Source organism: Protopterus annectens, chromosome 17.part0 (genome assembly GCF_019279795.1).
Source record: "Protopterus annectens isolate FY-2018-M chromosome 17.part0, PAN1.0, whole genome shotgun sequence".
Lineage (NCBI taxonomy): Eukaryota > Metazoa > Chordata > Ceratodontiformes > Protopteridae > Protopterus > Protopterus annectens.
The window spans coordinates 664,020,340-664,040,339 of record NC_056751.1 but is presented as its reverse complement, the minus strand read 5'-3'; the positions used below and the strand labels follow the sequence as shown (position 1 = coordinate 664,040,339).

Sequence of the window (20,000 nt, the reverse complement as noted above, 5' to 3'; positions counted from 1 at the left end):
GCAGACGTGGAATTACTTGTATGCAGGGTAATGTTGGCTCTGATGCTGCAGAACTTTGGGGATGTAGAATAGCTGGTTCTACTTAAAACCAATTGTTGTTCTCTTTTTAGGGATAGAATAAATAATTAAAGGGGGAAGGACATGAAGTGGACTTGCCCTTTATAAAAACATAGTGTTGTCTTTATGTACTAGTGTTCATGTTTTACTGTATTTGTTTTCATCTAACAGAACTCAGTGTAGTCTTGCTGCATTCGCAGTTTAGACACGTTCAGATTGTAAATATTCAGCTTGATATTGTTTTGTTTGTTTTGAAGAATTATCTTTTGAGTACTTTTTTTCATCAACCAATCGACCCAACTAAATAGGGGAATGAAAACAGGTGACGGAGCTAAAGCAGTCCAACAGTTCATATACCTAAAGCATCCAAAGGAAATCTGGCTTTATAACAATATGCAGTTAATAATTGTTTATGTGGAACTCAGTGAGCCATCCTCTCATAATATATTTCTTCCTTTTCATTAAGTTGCATTTTAAATCGGCACAGATAACATGGAAATTTTCAAATCAGAATTATGATGTATGTGAAATGATAGTACAAAGTGTTTTACATTTTGGCATGCGGCTGTGCTTTTTCCTTTGGAATAATTTACCTGAGTAGTATCAAATAAATATGCCCCGCTTTATTCTAACTTGTAGGATTTCAGCAAAATGAAATACAACATTTTAATGTGTAGATACAGCTGATGGTTGATTTTACGATGTTGAGTGATCAAATTCTAATTGGTTTTCTATTTAATCTGAAATTTTTATATTTTTGATTTGTATTTTTGTCTCCACCATGATTGGGGACATATTTTCATGTTTTTACCTGCTTCTGGATCAGGTTGGTTGTTAGAAATAGTTTGGTTTACTTAAAAGGCTACCTGATTACATAATTCACCTTCTTTAATACATTCAGAAGACATGAAGAAGAGAATGAATGGAACAAGTGAAACACATATAATGCATTTGCGGTGACAAGGGTATTTCTTTAGCTGAATAATACCGTTTCATAACAGAAACAGCATATCTGAAGTCAAGAAACCATCTTAACAAGAAGCTTTGCAGTGCGTTTCTCTTTATATAAGTGTCCCCTAATTTCTCCCAGAAGAAATATGAGGAATATTGAGGAGTGCAAATGTGTTGTAGGGAATCATACGCTTCTTCTTCTTTTGGCTATTCCCATTAGGGGTCACCACAGTGGAGCGTCTGTTTCCATTTCTTCCTGTCCTCTGCATCTTGCTCTGTCACACCAGCCACCTGCATGTCCTCTCTCACCACATCCATAAACCTTATCTTAGGCCTTCCTCTTTTCCTGTTACCTGGCAGCTTCATCCTTAGCATCTTTTTCCCAATATACTCTGCATCCCTCCTCAGCACATGTCCAAACCAACGTAATCTTGCCTCTCTGGCTTTGTCTCGAAACCTTCCAACCTGAGCTGACCCTCTAATATACTGATTCCTAATCCTGTCGACCCTCATCACACCCAGTGCAAATCTTAACATCTTTAACTCTGCCACGTCCAGCTCTGACTCCCTCCTTTTTGTTAATGCCACTGTCTCCAACCCATATAACATAGCTGGTCTCACTACCCTCTTGTAGATCTTCCCTTTCACTCTTACTGGTACTCATCCATCACAAATCACTCCTGACACTCTTCTCCAGCCACTCCATCCTGTCTGTACTCTCTTCTTCACCTCTCTTCCACACTCACCATTACTCTGAACTGTTGATCCCCAGTATTTAAACTCATCCACCTTTGCCACCTCTATTCCCTGCATCCTCACCATTCTTCTATCCTCCCTCTCATTCACACATATATTCTGTCATAGTCCTGCTGACCTTCATTCCTCTTCACTCTAGAGCAGATCCCCACCTTTCCAGGGTCTCCTCCACCTGTTCCCTACTCTCACTACAGATCACAATGTCATCTGCAAACATCATAGTCCATGGGGACTCCTGTCTGATCTCGTCTGTCCATCATCATTGCAAATAAGAAAGGGTTCAGAGCTGATCCTTGATGTAATCCCACCTCCACCTTAAATGCATCCGTCACTCCCACCGCAGACCTCACCGCTATCACACTACCCTCGTACATATCCTGTAACACTCTTACATACTTCTCTGACACTCCCGACTTCCTCATACAATACCACAACTCCTCTCTAGGCACCCTGTCATCATATGCTACACTTCCAAATTTGTTCCACTTGATTAGAAATTAATAGTAGGTGTTTCTAAAGTAACACATTTTACTTTCACATGACTATCACAAACCAGTGTAGCCTGTTCCATAAATTCATGTTAGCAGAAGAGTGCCTTAACTTTGACTGTATGTCATTATGAATGTAGTCCCTATGCCATTCTGTATCTGCATTTCCTGCCAAGACTGTTCAGATTGTATTAGCTGATGTTTAAAGTAGTGTTAATAAGTGTTAAAGTTTTAGCTTTGATGACTTATTTTGGGATAAGCATTAATATTTTAACTATGATGATTTATTTTAAATTCCATATAATTTTATCCTGGTTTTAGTCACTACACTTAATGGATCTGCTTTATTCATATGTATAAGCTAGGAATGGGAAGAGTGCCTCTAAAGCTGTCAAAAAATACTCACACACACATGTGTGTGTGTGTGTGTGTGTGTGTGTGTGTGTGTGTGTGTGTGTGTGTGTGTGTGTGTGTGTGTGTGTGTGTGTGTGTGTGTGTGTGTGTGTGTATATATATATATATATATATATATATATATATATATATATATATACACACACACACACACACACACACGCACACACACTTATTAGATAATAATTAGCAGCATGCATTCATTCAGACAATGATGTTTTTAGGAGGGATAACAATAAACTGATATATATATATTTTTTAATTTTGCATTTACTCTGAGACATAGCTAGAATTGTATTGAAATGTGTGCACTATGACTGTTATTTTAGACAAACACAGACAAAGAACTCGATATACAGGAGCAGACAGTCATTGAACAGCCCCAGCCCTGGAGAAACTGAAATGGACCTCTTGGTTTCCCGAGAAAGGCCAAGAAGAGGGATTCGTAATAGTGGATATGATGTAAGATGCATTTTAAATCAGTGTTTCTGTGTAATCAAACTGTTATTTCTGGCTAATTAATAACTTGCTTTGGAGTACTCTGAGTCACATGCCATATTTCAAAAATCTGAAATGTCAAATGCAAAGGTTCCAGATTTATGCTGCCAACTTACAATGGCATTGGCATTTGAAGGGTGGGATAAGGAGCTTTTAACAAAATCTGAATGTTTCAGGCATTGTATAAAAACATTTCCTGTCCTACCATTGTTTCAGAATGAATGAGTGATTAAAACTGCAGGAAGGTCTATCTGCTTGGATGAATGTTTTTATTGCTGTCCTTTAATTTCATTTTATTTTACAGATTATTTTGTTCTCTTTGTTTACTTTAGGTATACATCCTCTCATCCTTTTTAAAAGAGCAGAACAAAAATGAAATTAGTAATGACAGGACACTACTACAGCAGACAAAAGATCTAATTATATAGAAATGTGATATTGATTGATTGAACTTAATATTTCCTACTAAAATAGTAAAATAACAATCCATGATTGCTTCTGTAGGGAGAGGACTTTGTTTTAAATGCTTTATCCACCGTCCTGTGTCTTCAGGTAATCAGACCGCACATCACATTTATTTTTATCAGTACTGAGTTATGGGTCCTGTATCATGTCATGCAGTGGAGCAAGGGATGTTTTGTTATTTACTGTTAATCCCCTAAACTGTAAGGGTGAATGCGTCCTGACCTCAGTATTCAGTAGTGCAGGGGGCATTTTGCTTATTGTTTTACTGGTAATCCCATAAACTGTAAGGGTGAGTAATGCAGTGACCTCAATGTTCAGCGTAGCAAGGGGTGTTGTTTCGCTGTTAATCCTGTAAACTGCAAGGGTGAGTATGCAGAGACCTTAGTGTTCATTGGGGCAAGGAGTGTTTTACTTTTTGATTTATTGTTAATCTCATAAACTATAAAACTGAATAATGCCTTGACCTCGATGTTTAGTGCAGCAAGGGGTGTTTTACTTACTGTTTTACTATTAACCTCATAAACTGTAAGGATGAGTATTGCAAAGATCTTGATGTTCAGCTGCACAAGGGGTGGTTTACATATTGTTTTACTGTTAGTTGCATAAACTACAAGGATGAATGTACAGTGACCTTAGTATTCATCTGACTATTGCTTCACTGTTAATTCTGCTTTGACCTTAAATGTTTTATTCTCTCCCTTTTATTGTCATAGTTTTTGCTGTAGTGTAGTTTCTTCAGTGTCCTTCAGCCAGAAGGGGGAAGGTTGATGCAGCAGAAGTAGGAAAAGACTCTACCCCCCCCCCAGGGATAAGAGATATTACGTTTCCAAACTTTTCACTCCTGGAGTACTAATTTGATCAGATTTGGCATTATGGGGGGGCTGCTCTGTGCTAATAGTCTAGTCAAAATCTGGTATTTGTAGAGCCGTTTTCTGTGGTCTAAAGTTTAATTCCCTCAGCCTCCATCTGCATATCTGTGTGACTTTGCGCAACTCACTTAACCAGAAAATGTTCATGGGCTGAGTGTGACAAAGGTCCATGTGGATCAGTCCTCTACCTTGGTTAAAAAATAGAAATAAAAAATAACCTATAAAGTTTTACTAATATTTAATACTCAGAGCATTCACTAACCATGGAGTTTCTCATTGTTGTAGCTGAACTCTAGATACATGTGCATCATATACAGTGCATTAAAAATGTGAGTCATAAACTTGTTTGTAGGCTACTTTTAAAAATATTCTTTTCAGTCAGCTTAGCTGAATTTATGAAATTTCTCTTTTCAGACAGGTTTGCTGTGCTCAGTTTTCTAAAGGTAGTGATGCAATGGGTAAAAGTTCTAATTTTCTCAAAATGCAGTGACCTCAAATACTTTTTTTTCTTGTTTGTAAAGGCTGCAGGGAATATTCCATCATACATGACCTTTTTAGTGAATTGTGTTTCTTACATTTCTTTTCGTGTGATACAGTATTTACATAAAGAAGAATCATACCTGAATATTTGGAAATTATAATGCGGCTGGACTTTACTTTTTATTGTCATTTTACTCTGGCAAGGTAGTTCCTAGTTCCTTTTGTTCTCTGTGTGTTTTAAAAAAAACAAATCATAAGTTACATTTTCCATCCTGATTTTCAAAGCAGCAGGATCTTTTATAAATATTTTGTTTATACATCAATTAAACATTTTAGTTGTATCATAAAAATATAGAGCTGCATTAATGTTATTTTATGACTTTTGATATTTACAGTTTACACCTAACATATAATTGCTATTTGACGAATTAAGAATTGTAATTAATTAACACAGTATGACTTTTAATGAATTTCTTATTCTTGAATCCATGTTTGTTACAAGCATTCCATCACATGTAGAATTTGTTAAGTGCAAACTCATTCAGGGAGAAATGTGTATTGTTTATTTTATTTATTGATTGATATTTGTTTACCAAGAAAGTCTGACTGGGCAAGAACCCTTTATCAGTGGATGCTCGGGAAAAAGCTGCACAGAATACAAATTGTAACAGAAGATCAATATCTATCACAATAAAATATACAATATTAATAAAAAATATAAACATCAAGCAAACCTATAGAAAATATAAAAGATAAATGCTGCTGAGATAAATATGAAAGAAATTTTAAAAAATATACAATATAAATTTAAAATAAATATGAAAAGGAAAAAAGAATAGTAATATTGGGTGCAGAAGGTAAAGGTTCCCTCTGCAGAGTCGCACAAGCGAGGAAGTATTGAGATGAGTACGTTAAACTGTATTATGGTGAGGTAATGGAGAGTTGTAGGCCAATACAGGCTAATGAAAGAATCAGAAATACTGGTTTGAGGCAGATTAAGCTAGGGAGTTAGCATAACGAATATGAGAACATGTGAGAAAAAGCTACATTTTTGGTATTATCCTGGCGTGGTACAGGGACAGAGCCAAGAGTAGGAAATTAATTCCTTTACTAAAGGCTTGACTGAATGAATGTTAAGTTAAAAATGCTAAAGAGAGTAGAAACACGAGAGCAGGTTTTGGTTCAGGAAGGAGAGTGAACCTTAGCTTCTATCCAGAAGTTCCGAAGTTTTCCTATTAAATCCCTTCAAATCTTCAAAACAAGTAACTTTGAGTCAATATTCATTTAAAGAAGCTTTATTTAGATTAGCATTTTCATCTTTTAGACTTTGTCATATCAAAAAAAACTTATAGAAATACTGGCTAAGGCATTGCTTTTTTATCCTAATTTCAAGAAAGACACACAGAAGGTGCAGATGTTGTGATTTGTTTTCATATTAGCATTTTAATTTGCTGTAATTATAGTTTCCCAATTGGCTGTTCTTCCTTGCTACTAATTTGCATATTTTTTTCAGAATTAGCATTTTAATATTCTGTAATTGAAGCTCCCAGATTGGCTGTGCTTTATTGCTACTAATTTCCACAATGTTTTTAGAATCCTTCCAATTTAGTGCGTCTTTCCTCACAGCTATGATTTCAGCTGCTTTGGTCCATAGGTTCATAGATAAGTACGAGGCTAACTGCCCTTGCAGGCCATTTTTAAGCATAGCCAATATCCCTTACAAAGATGAGAATCAAACCTTGTACATTGTGATTGTGCGGTAAACATCATAGCCATTATACCAACCCTTCACTGCTATACATTTATCTGCATCTAACTTTGTACTTGGTTTTCAACTGAATACAAAAATAACCCTGTTTTTTCTATCTTAATCCACAAGCAATACCAGTTTTATTGTATGTACCATTCCAGTAGTAAAAAGGCCTACCATTTTACAATTTTTTTGTATATTTGAATTTGCTGTCATTATAGAAACTGCTGTCCTTACATAAACATTATTTTAGAGGTTGAGGATCAAGTGGGTGGATTCAGATTCTTTGTGTGCCACCTGTTTTCATTTAAGTCTCTTGTTTCATTAAAACACACGCTTGCAAGCTAAAAGAGTTACCAGATCTATTCTAATCTTCTACCAAAAGTTGGCCAGAACCTGCTTTTATGAGCCTTCCCGTGTTTAAAAACACACATACACACACACACACACACACACACACACACACACACACACACACACACACACACACACACACACACACAAAAAACACCATCAAACTCCTTGACTGATTAAGACCGCGACAATAGTAGAGCCCACTTGTATGAGGCTTTGAAAAAAAAACATTTTTAAACCTTTGTCAAAGTAGTGGTTGATTAACCGTGAAAGTTGAAGCGCTTTTGCCCATGAGCAGAGCTTCATCAGATAATTTACACAATTTGTATCAGATCTACAGATTAATACTTATAATTTGTCTTATTGTGTTAATGAAGTGACATATTTAGATCTAATTTTGAAAGGTTTAGAAAATGGAGAAATATGTACTGTAGTACATAGGAAACTTTTAGATGGGGGGGGGGCAGTACTTACATGGCACTAGTTACCATCCACCTCATCTTCTTTCCTCACTACCCTATGGGGGATTTTTAAGATTATCTAGGATTTGTAGCAAAGAGAAAGATTTTTTGAATGAGATATACAAATCTGCTAATATGTTTTTGAGTATGGGATACAAGTTAGATGTGGTGAATGAAGCCATTCAGAAGGTTTTACAACCTATTGGTATACAACGACAACAAAAGTTTAGTAATAATAATCAGTTTTATGATATAAGTACTAAGGGTAAGAAAGGACAGATGTATTTTGTGATGACTTATAACGTTATAAGTGAGAAAATTTGTGCTTTGTTACAATATTATTGGAATTTTCTTTTTAAAGATAGAGACCTGTCTAAAGTATTAGATAAGTCACTTTGCATATCAAACAGACATGGACGAAATCTCAAGGGTATGTTGGTACATGGTACCTTTATTTCCCCAAGTTCTAATATTATTCGACAACCTGCAATTTTTGGAACTTTCCCTTGTAATAATTGTACTGTTTGTAATCATGTAGTACATTCTTTTAAGTTTATTAATAATGTTAAATTTGTACCCGGGGGCTATTTTCTTGTAATATTAGTGGGGTTTATATACATTTTAAAAGTCCATGTAATCTCTTTTACATTGGTGAAACTAAGAGAATGTTTAAAGTGAGACTGTTAGAGCATATTAAGGATATCAAAAATAAAAGAGAGGACAAGATTGTGGCCTGCATTTTAAGGAAAAACATAAACAAACTATACAATAGAAGGAGGAAGCTACTACATGATAGAGCAAAATCCCAAAAAGGGAAGGCATCTCTGATCAGTGTTAGCAAAAAACAACGGGCACTCATAAAATCGTCTAAGGCCAGCTTCGAGAGAAAAATTGCACAGGACACTAAGGATAATCACAAGGCTTTCTTTAGTTATGTTAGGAACCTGGGTGGGAATTCCCAGATATGCTCAGAATTAGTCCAAAATGACAAAAAACACACCAAACCCACAGACATTGCCAACATCTTAGCTGACAGGTTCAGTGCAACCCCCCCCTCCCCACCAAAAGGGCAAATATCTATCCCAGCAGAGTGCTGCCCCCCTGACATCTCAGATGCTCAGGTAAGAGCCGCCCTCTCCAAAGCAAAAAACACAGCATCAATGGGACCAGACGGTGTCCCGGGTTGCGTCCTACATGAACTCCAAGAAGAGCTAAACCCAAACATAAAACTACTGTGCAATCTCAGCCTTACCACAGGATATGTACCCAAAGAGTGGCATACAGCAACAGTGGTCCCTCTCCACAAAGGTGGTGCCTCAACGGATCCTGGAAACTATCGCCCCATAATCCTGACTAGCTTGGTCTGCAAAGCTATGGAAAGGATCTTCATGGACCTCATAAAAAAAGATATTGGGGACCTACAGACACTGGATCCTACCCAGTTCGGCTTTGTTAAGGGAAAATCCTGCCTCTTAAACCTGGTCAATTTCTTTGAAACAGTCACCAAGGCCATTGACGAGGGGAAGGTGGTCCATACAGCCTACCTGGACCTCGGAAAAGCCTTCGATACAATACCCCACTCGGGCATTATAGATAAGCTCACCAGCTTAAATATAAACCCCTATGTCACTAGATGGGTTGCAAACTGGCTCAAGGACAGAACCCCCATGGTTAGAATTGCTGGAGCCATGTCAGACTCCAAACCAGTTACAAGTGGCATCCCACAAGGCTCAGTCCTGGGACCTCTCCTGTTCGGTATATATTTCTCGGAGGTACAGGCCAACATGGAAGGACTGTGGCTGACCAGTTCGCAGATGACTGCAAACTCGGTGCTATAATTGACTCTCCAGCCGACACAAGCATCCTCCAAAAGGGCCTCATAGAAACAGACAACTGGTGCCAGAGCCATGGCCTCAAGCTAAATGCCAAAAAGTGTATAGTCATCCCCTTTAGCAAAAACAAAGTGCCCACAAATTACCACATAGGTGGTAATCCATTAAGTACAGAAGAAGTAATTAGGGACCTGGGGACCCAAGTTGATAGCAATCTCTCATTTGACAACCACATGGCCAAAGTGGTTAGAAAATCATTTTATATAGCCCACCTAATCATGAAGGGATTCACATCTAGATCAGGGGAGGTCATCGTACCACTCTACTCATCCCTCATCAGGCCCATAATTGAGTACAATGCCCCTTTTGGGATGTACCTTACCAGACACCTGCAGCAACTGGAAAGACCCCAAAAGTACCTCACCAAGAGGATCAAAGGGCTCAAACAGATGCCATATGCTGCCCGGTTAAAGAAACTCCAGCTCTACTCAGTGGCATACCGCCTGCTCAGAGGCGATCTGTGCCTGATGTATAAAGCCATGTCCAACCTGGAATTAATGGACATGCTGCACCTCAGAAAATCCAAATCCCATCGAGCTATGCGCTCGAAAGACTTGAACCTCAGCACTGAAATAAATAGGACATGCTGGAGGGACAGATTCATAACCCAGAGGCTCCCTTCACTCTGGAATAAAGTCCCAGTCCAGGTTAGGCAGAGTCCCTCATTGACTCTCTTCAAGAGGAATCTTGATGAGTGGATGGGGGATCGTAGGTTTACCCCGGGTATCACTTCTGTGTCACTGTTAGACAGAGGCACAGTATACTAACCTCGAAAAAGGGCATAGCAAAATTAATTTAAAATGGGTGGAGAAAGCCAAACACACTCTGGCTAGGCTTATAAATGCCCTAGGGCAGATAGCCTAGTATGAACCTATGAACCTGTATGCATTCTGGATATGTTCCACCAAATAAGGTATGAACTAATGGATCAGTCAACTCTAGATCTTTTGACCAATATGTTGAAGAAAGACAACACCGTACACATAACCCATTTTCTACAGTGGGACAGACTTTTAGCACAGTTCCTCTACAGGTTCGGGAATTGTGTGATAAATTTGAACAGCTTCTCCAGAAGGAGACTAAGGTACATTTTATTATTTTGGGTTTACAACATTTTATGGAACTAAATATATCACCTAGAGGTATCTGTTTTATGAAGAACCAAAGCAATCCATTTGATGCGAACAGTGAGGCTGATAAGCTTTTTCGTGATCGCTGGATTGCAGCAGCACATAAATGTGTTATGGACTGGGTTGCTATTCTAATTGAACGTGATCAACTCAGCAACAAAAACTTAAACAGGAGCTTCAAGTTTTATCTGTAGAGATTTCTTCTCATTTAAATGTTCCTAATTTGGATTGCCTGATGAATAACCTGAATGATAAATTAAAATCTTTGGAAACTGATTTGGTGGAACAGAAGAAAGTTAAATTAATGAGAGATATTCGGGCCGCATTTTTGTACTGTAATCCAGTCAGAAGCATGGGAAGCAGTCACGTAACTACAGAAGCTTTAAAAAGTCAAATACTGTTTCTTTCATTTCCTCAGAAGGAACTGGGTATAGTTCAGGTCAGGAAAGTGAAGAAAACAAGTATCCTCCATTGCCTACTGCACAAAACCTGATAGAACATGAACGGCATTTTCAAAAACAGAATGGAAGCAATAAAGAACAGTTCAGTAGAAGAGATGGAGAAATGGAACTTATGGCAATAACATGGGGACTTCACAACAGCCACCGCCATTGCACCAACATTTTCGGAAAAGAAGAGAGAGAGACCTGTCTGAATTATTGGATAAGTCACTTTGCAAGTCATATTGACATAGACGAAATCTCAAGGCCATGTTGGTACATGATACTTTTATTTCCCCAAGTTCTAATATTATTCAGCAACCTGCAATTTTTGGGACTTTCCTTTGTAATAATTGTACTGTTTATAATCATGCAGTAGATTCTTTTATGTTTATTAATAATGTTAAATTTGTACCCGGGAGGTATTTTCTTGTAATACTAGTGGGGTTTATATACATTTTAAGAGTCCATATAATCTCTTTTACATTGATGAATCTAAGAGAATGTTTAAAGTGAGACTGTTAGAGCATATTAAGGATATCAAAAATCAAAGAGAGGACAAAATTGTGGCCTGCATTTTAAGGAAAAACATGGTAGGGATGTTTTATTGTTACAGGGCAGCATTTTGGAGCAAGTTAATTTTAAAATAGCTGATAGGGGTTCACTTAAAGAGTACCTTCTTTTTAAAGAGTCTATTTTTATTTTAAAATATGATACTTTGGTACCTGTAGGTTTGAATTGTGAAGTTAATTGGAAGTATCTTATTTAATTGTTTAATGAAATTATTATTTTGAGTAATTTGTATTTAAGATGGTTTGTGAAAATGCTTGTTATTCCTTGAAGGTCTTTTGACTGAGGCACTAGAGAGAGAAATAAAGCCTGCTTTGGATCAGTAGCCTGTTATTTATATTATTTCTCTTGGATTTTGTGGTTTTGCTTCATCAGATAATTGTTTGTAGGTGAATATCCCAGTTATTGCAAAAATAAAATAATGCTGAGGATTTGTTATTGAATTCAAACAGGCAGTGGACCAGCACGGCATAATAACAAAAACATTTATTTAAAGCAAATAAGAAAATACATGTGTAAATGCATTCACATAGTGCTACTGTGCTTCATCAGACATAAATGCTACAAACAAACAGCTCTCCTTTTAAAATAGCTAGCATCCAATCACATCCTGAGAGCAACTGGTAGTTAACTCCAACTTCCTCTGTCTAGGAAGGACATGGGCACCAGTCCAGGAGTGAATTTGCAGTCACCCATCCATTGATCTAGGTTATGTTTGAAGTGGGTTAGGGAGGGGCTATGTTTCATGTGAACTGGAAGCTTGTTCCAGAGAAGTGACAGTCTCTGAGAGATGTATCTATCCCTCCAGCATGACCTGATTATGTCAGAGGCTTGGTTAAGATCCCTGGAGTGAGTGACCATCCTGAAGTTTGATTTACGAATGTGTAACAGTTCTATCATGGCCAAGTCAGAGACTGCTCTGTAAGCCAGGCACAGGTCGCCCCTTGGCAACCTGTAGGAGACAGAATACATTGACAGGCTTTCAGTCTTTCCTTATAAGACTTGTTTTGTGTACCATGTCATTTCTTGTTGAGAAATCTCTGTGGTCTGTCCATTTGTTGCAGTTGTCTGATGCGGTACATGCAAAAAGGAGCACTGTACTCAATTATTGGTCTGATGAGGGCTGAGTATAATGGAATTATAACATCCTTGGGTATAGATGCAATGCCTTTACTTATAAGATGTGCCACATAGAAGGGTTTCCTTTCTGTTGTGGTGGTCAAAGATCAGATTGCTATCAACCTGAGCACACAGGTCAAATACCACTGGGTCTTAATTAGGGGTACTGTCTATAATGTAGTTAGCAGGGATGTTTACTTTCCTAAAGGGAATAATAATGCATTTTTTTTTGCATTTAGTTTTAATTTGTGGTTTTGGCACCAATCATTTGTCTGCGTTAACCCTGTCTGCAGTATATTAACATTACTGGAGGACTCGGTGATTGCTCCCAGTTTGCAATTGTCAGCAAACGTGGTCATCCACAGACTGTTCAAGTTTGCCTGGACTTCTGAGAAACAAATAAGGGGACCAGCACAGAATGCTGTGGTATGCCACTGGTGACTGGTCTTTTGTTTGAGGTAAAGTCACTCACTTTGACAGTATGTGCCCTCCCAGTGAGCCAGTTGGCTACCCATATGGTAATGTAGGGGCTAAATCCCAGTTGGGAGAGTTTCTCTATAATACCTGAGTAGGGGATTATGTCAAATGTCTTAGCTAGGTCAAGATAGGTGGTATGCACTCTCTTTCCCTCATTCAGGTCCTTTCTGACTATGTCAAAGAAGTCAACCATTTTTAACAGGCATGATCTACCTTTAACAAATCTGAATTGGGTTTGGTCCAGAGTTTGGAGATGATCTATGTCCTTGTTAATAAGGTTCATAATGATTCTTTCCACGGCCTTGCAGATGAGGCTAGTCAAGCTTATAGCCTATAATTCCCAGGGTCGGAGGGATTACTGTTGCTGTCCTCCATTCTGCCGGAACATAGCCAGTTCTCAGGCTGTGGTTAAACAGGGATCCAAGTGGGTCTACAAGGTCCTGTTTTACGTTGTTTAAAGTCAACCTCAGATGCTGTCTGGTCGCATTGATGCTGTGTTTTTGGCCTTTGAGAGGACTGAGATGACCTGCTCTCTTGAGATAATAGGCTGAGGAGTGGCAGATATACTTTTGGGGATGACTGCAAGGGTCAGGGGAATGAGGTGTACTCCAAATCTGTCAGCTAGCAGGTTGGCTATTACCTTCAGTTGAGTATGGGTGGTATCATCCACAACCAGTTCAGTGCATGGATATTCCCTTTTAGATTTTGGGTGTAGTTAAAGAATGCCTTATGATTATCCTGACAACCCACTTCTTCTAGTCCATACAGATTCATTATGTGAGAGATACAGCTATATCAACAACCTAGAATCCAGGCTCTCTCACTCACCAGTCAGTCCATCTGATACTAAGCAGGTTGTCAGCATGCATACCTCCACTCCTGCACCTACCAAACCAACAACACATAAATCTACAGTACATATGTAGAGGTCTTTACAAGAAGCTTAGCTAAACATCAGAGACCTCCCAAGCACAAACAAAACCATGCTTCATGTAATACATTCTCTGCAGAACATAGTACACATAATATATCCCACACCAGTGTCTCACCAGTCAAGCCCCAAAGGCATAACACAAAAACAAACACCTTAGTCATAGGTGACACAATTGTGAGACACACAGGTGTCCCTCTCACCAGGATGGATAAGGAAAAGGTTCTGGTCAGCTGTCTGTCAAGTGCCAGTATCCACCACATTGCACACATGCTCAAGTCTTTCAACAACAGGCACTGTTATGATTCTGTTATAGACCATGTTGGTGTGAACGACATGAGATGTACCTCACTGGACTATACGAAGAGAGACATGACTGAGCTCTCAGATTATGTGTCTCAGCAGGTATGTCCTTAGCCTTAAGCAGCATTTTACCTTCACCTAGGATGATACCTTAGTACAAACACAAATTGATTGACTTCAATAATTGGCTTAGTTTCTGGTGTCATTCAAATGGGAGCCAGTATCTTGTCAGCCTGGGATGACATAGTGGACAAACATCGATGCTTTGCAAAAAATGGTCTTCATCTGTCACCCCTGGGAATTTGGTTACTGGCTAAGGCTCTTGCCATCCCCATAGTGCCTTTTTTTAAGCAATGTCACAAGAACAAAATTTCCAGTGTAAAAATACCCTCTAAAAACAAGCTCAAGGTTATACTGCTAAATGCTAGGAGTCTAAACCGGAAACTGTACTCAATGGAAGCAGTTCATACCCTGGAAGATGCTGAGATTTGTGCAGTCACTGAGACCTGGTTTAAGGCTGCACCCCAGCTATACCAAGCTGCATTTCCTTCCACATGATCAGACCACAAACTGAAGGCATGAGAACTAAAGGAGGTGATGTGTCAATATTCATTAAAGATAAATACACCTCTAGATTGGTTAAACAGCATGATTCCCTTGAATTACTTCAGATGCAATTGATTGTAGGTACCCCCTCCATGAATCAGGACATCTACTCAGCCTACTTGGATCTACTTGAGTCAATCAAGATGCAACCAAACAGCCTGTTTTTGGATGACTTTACCCGTCCATAGAGTGGGTAAACTATATGTGTTATAACTCACTTGCACAAAGGTTCCTGGACTTTAACTCCAGTGCCCTGGAACAGCTGGTTGACACACCCTCAAGGGGCTCAAACATCTAGGACCTGGTGCTCACCAACATGGGAAACTGCTGCTCCACCCCCAGTGTGTGGCCTCAACTTAAAAAAGCAAATAAGAGTCCTATTGAAATCCTTCAAAGTTAACTACGAATCCAAATTATCTTCCCTAACTAAGGATAACCACAAGGCATTCTTTAGTTACATCTGTAACCTAAAGGTAAGGCCCAGATATGCCCTGAACTCGTAGTTAATGGTAGCACATATATAGAGCCTGTGGATATAGGAATCCTGCTGACTGAGAGGTTCAGTGAAAACTTCAGTCCCCTGTTCCTGCCGCATATACCCCAAGGCATCCCAAACAGCTATCCCTCACCTAGTATCTCTGAGGAGCAGGTCTTAAAGGCCCTCTCCAAGGCCAAAAACACAGATTCTATGGGGCCAGACAACATCCCGGCTGTGTTCTACATGGGTTAAAACAGAAATTAGCATCACCATTGAGTGCGCTTTTCAATCACAGCCTAAGCACTGGCTTCAACCCAGTGGAATGAAAAACAGCTACCATCATCCCTTTGCACAAAGGGGGTGCATCCAAGGACCCTGGGAACTATAGACCCATTAGCCTGACCAGCCTTATCTGCAAGGCCATGGAATGAATCATCATGGACCTTATTAACAAAATATAAGAAATCTTCAAATGCTGGACACCACCCATTTTGGCTTTGTCAAGGGGAGATCATGCCTGTTAAACTTTAGACCTAGACGAGGGCAAATCTGTGCATACTGCCTACCTAGATGTAGCCAAGGCATTTGACGCAATCCCCCACTCAGGCATCATTGATAAACTCACCCAGATGGGTATCAACCCATATATTGTCAGGTAGTTTGCAAACTGGCTCACTGATAGAACTCATAAGGTCAAAATAGGGGAGTCCACCTCTTTTAGCAGACCTGTAACCAGTGTTGTTCCACATGGATCGGTTCTGGGACCTGTACTGTTCAGAGTCTACTTCTCCAAAGTATAGGCTAAAACTAAGGGACTGTGGCTGACAAAGTTTGCTGATGGCTGCAAACTTGGAGCGATCATTGAAATCTCTAGCAATGTCAACATCCTGCAAGAAGGTTGCAAACTAATGACTGTTGTCAAAATCATGGTCTTAAACTTAATGCAAAAAATATATTATCATCCCATTCGCAATGGTGATGTTCCTGCAAACTATCACATCAATAGCAATACCCTAAGCACACAGTCAGTGATGAGAGATCTGGGCATACAGGTTGACAGCAGCATTAACTTCGATCACCATGTCTCCACAGTGGTAAGAAGGGCATTTTATATTGCTCATCTCATAAGTAAGGGTATTGCCTCCATAAAAAAAGAGGTTATACCTCCCCCATACTCTACCCTCATCAGGCCAGTAATAGAGTACAACACTCCCTTTGGTATGTTCCTTTCCAAACACCTGCAGCAATTGGAGAGACCACAAAGGTTCCTTACAAAGAAAATTCAGTGTCTTGAAGATCTGTCTTATGTGGACAGACTGAAATCATTGTCACTTTACTCTGTGTCATACAGACTGCTCAGAGATGACCTGTGTGTTGCATATAGAGCAATCTGTGACCCAGCTTTAATGGAAATGCTGCACATTCTCAAGTCAAATGGCACATGGGTCACTCACTCAAAGGACCTTAACCTGGTATGTGACCTCAACAGAACTTGCTAGAGATAGAGATTTGTCTCACAGCGGTTGCCCCACCTTTGGAACAAGCTTCCTATTCATGTTAAACAAAGTCCCTTGTTTAACCTATTTAAGTGCAATTTGGATGATTGGATGGGTAACTGGAAATTCACCCAGGGGTTCCACCTGTGTCCCTCCTGGACAAGGGCAGTAGGTGCTGATTTTAGTGTCTGCATCAACCAAACACCCTTGGGAATACGGATTGAATTTGGTTAGGCTTGTAAGGGCCCTGAGGCCGTTAGACTAGTAAGATCCTATGATCCATAGCTATGGATGCTGTTTTGCTTTGTAATGAGCTTTGGATGACTTGACAAGATCTCTGATTTGTTTGTTTAAGCTAGAGAGGTATTTCTTCCTCTGCTGAGCTAGTTCTCTCTTGTTCTTGGGCATTAGTTTCTTTCTCTTGTTGAATGGCCTGGTTATGCTAGGGGTCCAACAGGGTGGCTTGTTTTTTCATCAAGACCTGGTTTTAATCTAGTCAGATTTGGCCAATTCTATAGAACTGCTTAAGTGGTTATACATGGTATTTTTGTACATCTTTACATAGGAGTCTGTGTTATCTACGTTCAAGAGGGCTTTGAAACTTCTTATACCATCACTTAGTAGGAGGTAATTTGTCTCTGAAAAATTTGTCAGCATTTTTGAGCTTGATGGGGTATCTAGTCTTATAATTACATCAAACGTAACTGTTTTATGGTCAGATCTTACCAGGGAGGACATCACATGAGGTGGGAGTGCGGTGCTCTCTCATGTTAATGAATACTATGTCATACTACTATGTACTATGTCCAGGACATTTGAGCCTCTTGTGGGTGTGCTTACTAACTGTTGCACAACATTTGCATTGACAAAGTACAGGAACCTCTGAGCGAGCATGTTTGTGGTTGTATATGATGTGTATGAGAGGATTTCCACCCCAAAAAATGTATTTTTATATAGTTTGATCTTGGACATTTGCCCTTTGTGCTGTAAGCCACTAATTAGAGATGGTCACTTTATTCTGCGCTTCGCTGAAGTGAATTTTACTTCAGTTCATCACATGTACTTACATTGATAGATTACATGTGACAGTGAAGTGCAAATTCTTCCCATGCATCAGAGTAAGACAATGGATATGTTTCATTCACTTGTACTGCTAAGGAACAGCAAGATACATGATTTTGCTGAGAAAGGAAGACAGTAGGTAAGGGTAGTGACCTTTTCTCCACCGTTGTGTAATGTCTTAGCTGGTATATTTAAAGTTATTGGTGTGTGAGACTGTCGTGGGGGGCTTGCCCCCTGTAAGAACATTGTTTTTAGTGATTTTGCTGAGGGCTCATAGATGCTAGCTATTTCAATGATTTGTACTCCAAGATTTTGCTGAGTTTGATAGGTCCATAGATGTTAGCTATTTCAATGGTTCATGTTCCAGTATACTGAATTGGAGACCCTTAGCTGATCAGCCCCACTGGTATATGTTTGCCTTTGTTTGAGCAGACTTTGAAAAAAGGTAAATCACTGATAATCTGTTTGTTCATCTGTCCTAAATGATGACTTAAAAAAAATTAGACAAGAGTCTTAAACCTGTTATAAGCAGGTATATGTAGCAGCATCGGACATTTAAGGACAAGACAGCTAAACCTGTTACAGACACATATTCAGCAGACTGAATGAAAATGCTGCCAAGAATAAGTTATGTACTCCCTCTCTATCCTTCTAGTTTTTAACTTGTTTATTACAGACCGTTCATTGTACCATCTTACTGTCATTGATTCGTAGAGTACACATTCCCACATGTTTTTTTTGCTATGCCCTGGGCTCAACGCTAATTAACAGACCCAACTAACTATATCAGTAATAAGTTCCTGTAAACTTATAAAGTGCTTAATGTCATCCAGTCCAGCTGGAATACCACTGTGTATAGAAGATTTAACTAGTTGGCAGAGGCCCCTTTCATTCATTCGTTTTACACTACAAAAATGACAGTAGGTCAGTGTAGTTCCCAAAATTTCCACTAGTCATCCATTCATATCACTAAACACCATATATGGAGGGACTTGCCACATTCTGTGATATTTACTGCAGTACAGCACATAATACAAAATGAGGATTTTGTAATATACATTTAGAAAATAATGAATTTTAAAAGAGAGAGGCCATATGGTGCTGAGTAGGATGTACCCAATATTGTAATAGAGGTCAGAGTAACATAGTGGCCTTGTCCTGCTGTGCTGTCCATGCACATCTTAGATGTGGGTTCATGTCCAGGGAAGAAGCCAGCTGTGGCTGTGGATACGCCTTCACTACATGGCTCCATTCCTCTAGGCTATGCGGTGTACCTTGCAGTGTTTATTACCTGATTACATAGCAGTACAACCTGGCAACATATGCTATGTTAATATTATATATTAGTAGGTGATGTCATATATAAGTTAGCGGATTACAAGTCAGTAAAGATGTGTTTATTACTACAAGAAGTATACTGAAAAAAATTATTAGCATGTTGGGAGGTTAGCATAATACTTAAGGTGTTTACCTTACAGTCACAAGATGCAGAGTTTGATTCTGACAGGGGGTAATTAGCTGGGGTTAAAATGACCCACAAGAGCATTTAGCCTTGTACTAATCTATGAACCTATGGACATGTGAGATTCTTACCATGTAGTAAAAGACATTGCTTTTCGGTACTTTATTGCATATCATTGTCAGACATATATAGTCACACTGCCCACAAGATCCAATCTCAAGCATTCAGCACTAGACCTAATTATCACCAACATGTTCTTCTCAATCTCCAACATCAGCATCCACCCTGTATAAACAGCCACATCAAACGGCTCCCAAAGCAAGCCAACTCTACACACTTTACATACTTATACCCCATTTCTATCCTACCCACTCTAGGATATGAAAGCTCATAGGCTTGTACTAAGCTAACTGGTCTTGTGAGCCATTTTAAGCCTAGCCAATTATCCCTTATGAGAATCAAACCCTGCACCTTGTGTTTGTAAGGCAAAC

At 39.0% G+C, this 20,000-nt stretch overlaps 1 protein-coding gene across 1 annotated transcript in view; it reads left to right on the top strand.

Moving 5' to 3' along the window:
- The window catches only part of KIAA1549L (KIAA1549 like), a 1,927,305-nt gene that overhangs the window by 1,694,052 nt on the left and 213,253 nt on the right, over window positions 1–20,000 (top strand). Inside the window, exon 17 of the mRNA XM_044059234.1 lies at window positions 2,996–3,128. Coding sequence (XP_043915169.1) covers window positions 2,996–3,128 — 133 coding nt within the window. The remainder of the gene's footprint in view (window positions 1–2,995; window positions 3,129–20,000) is intronic.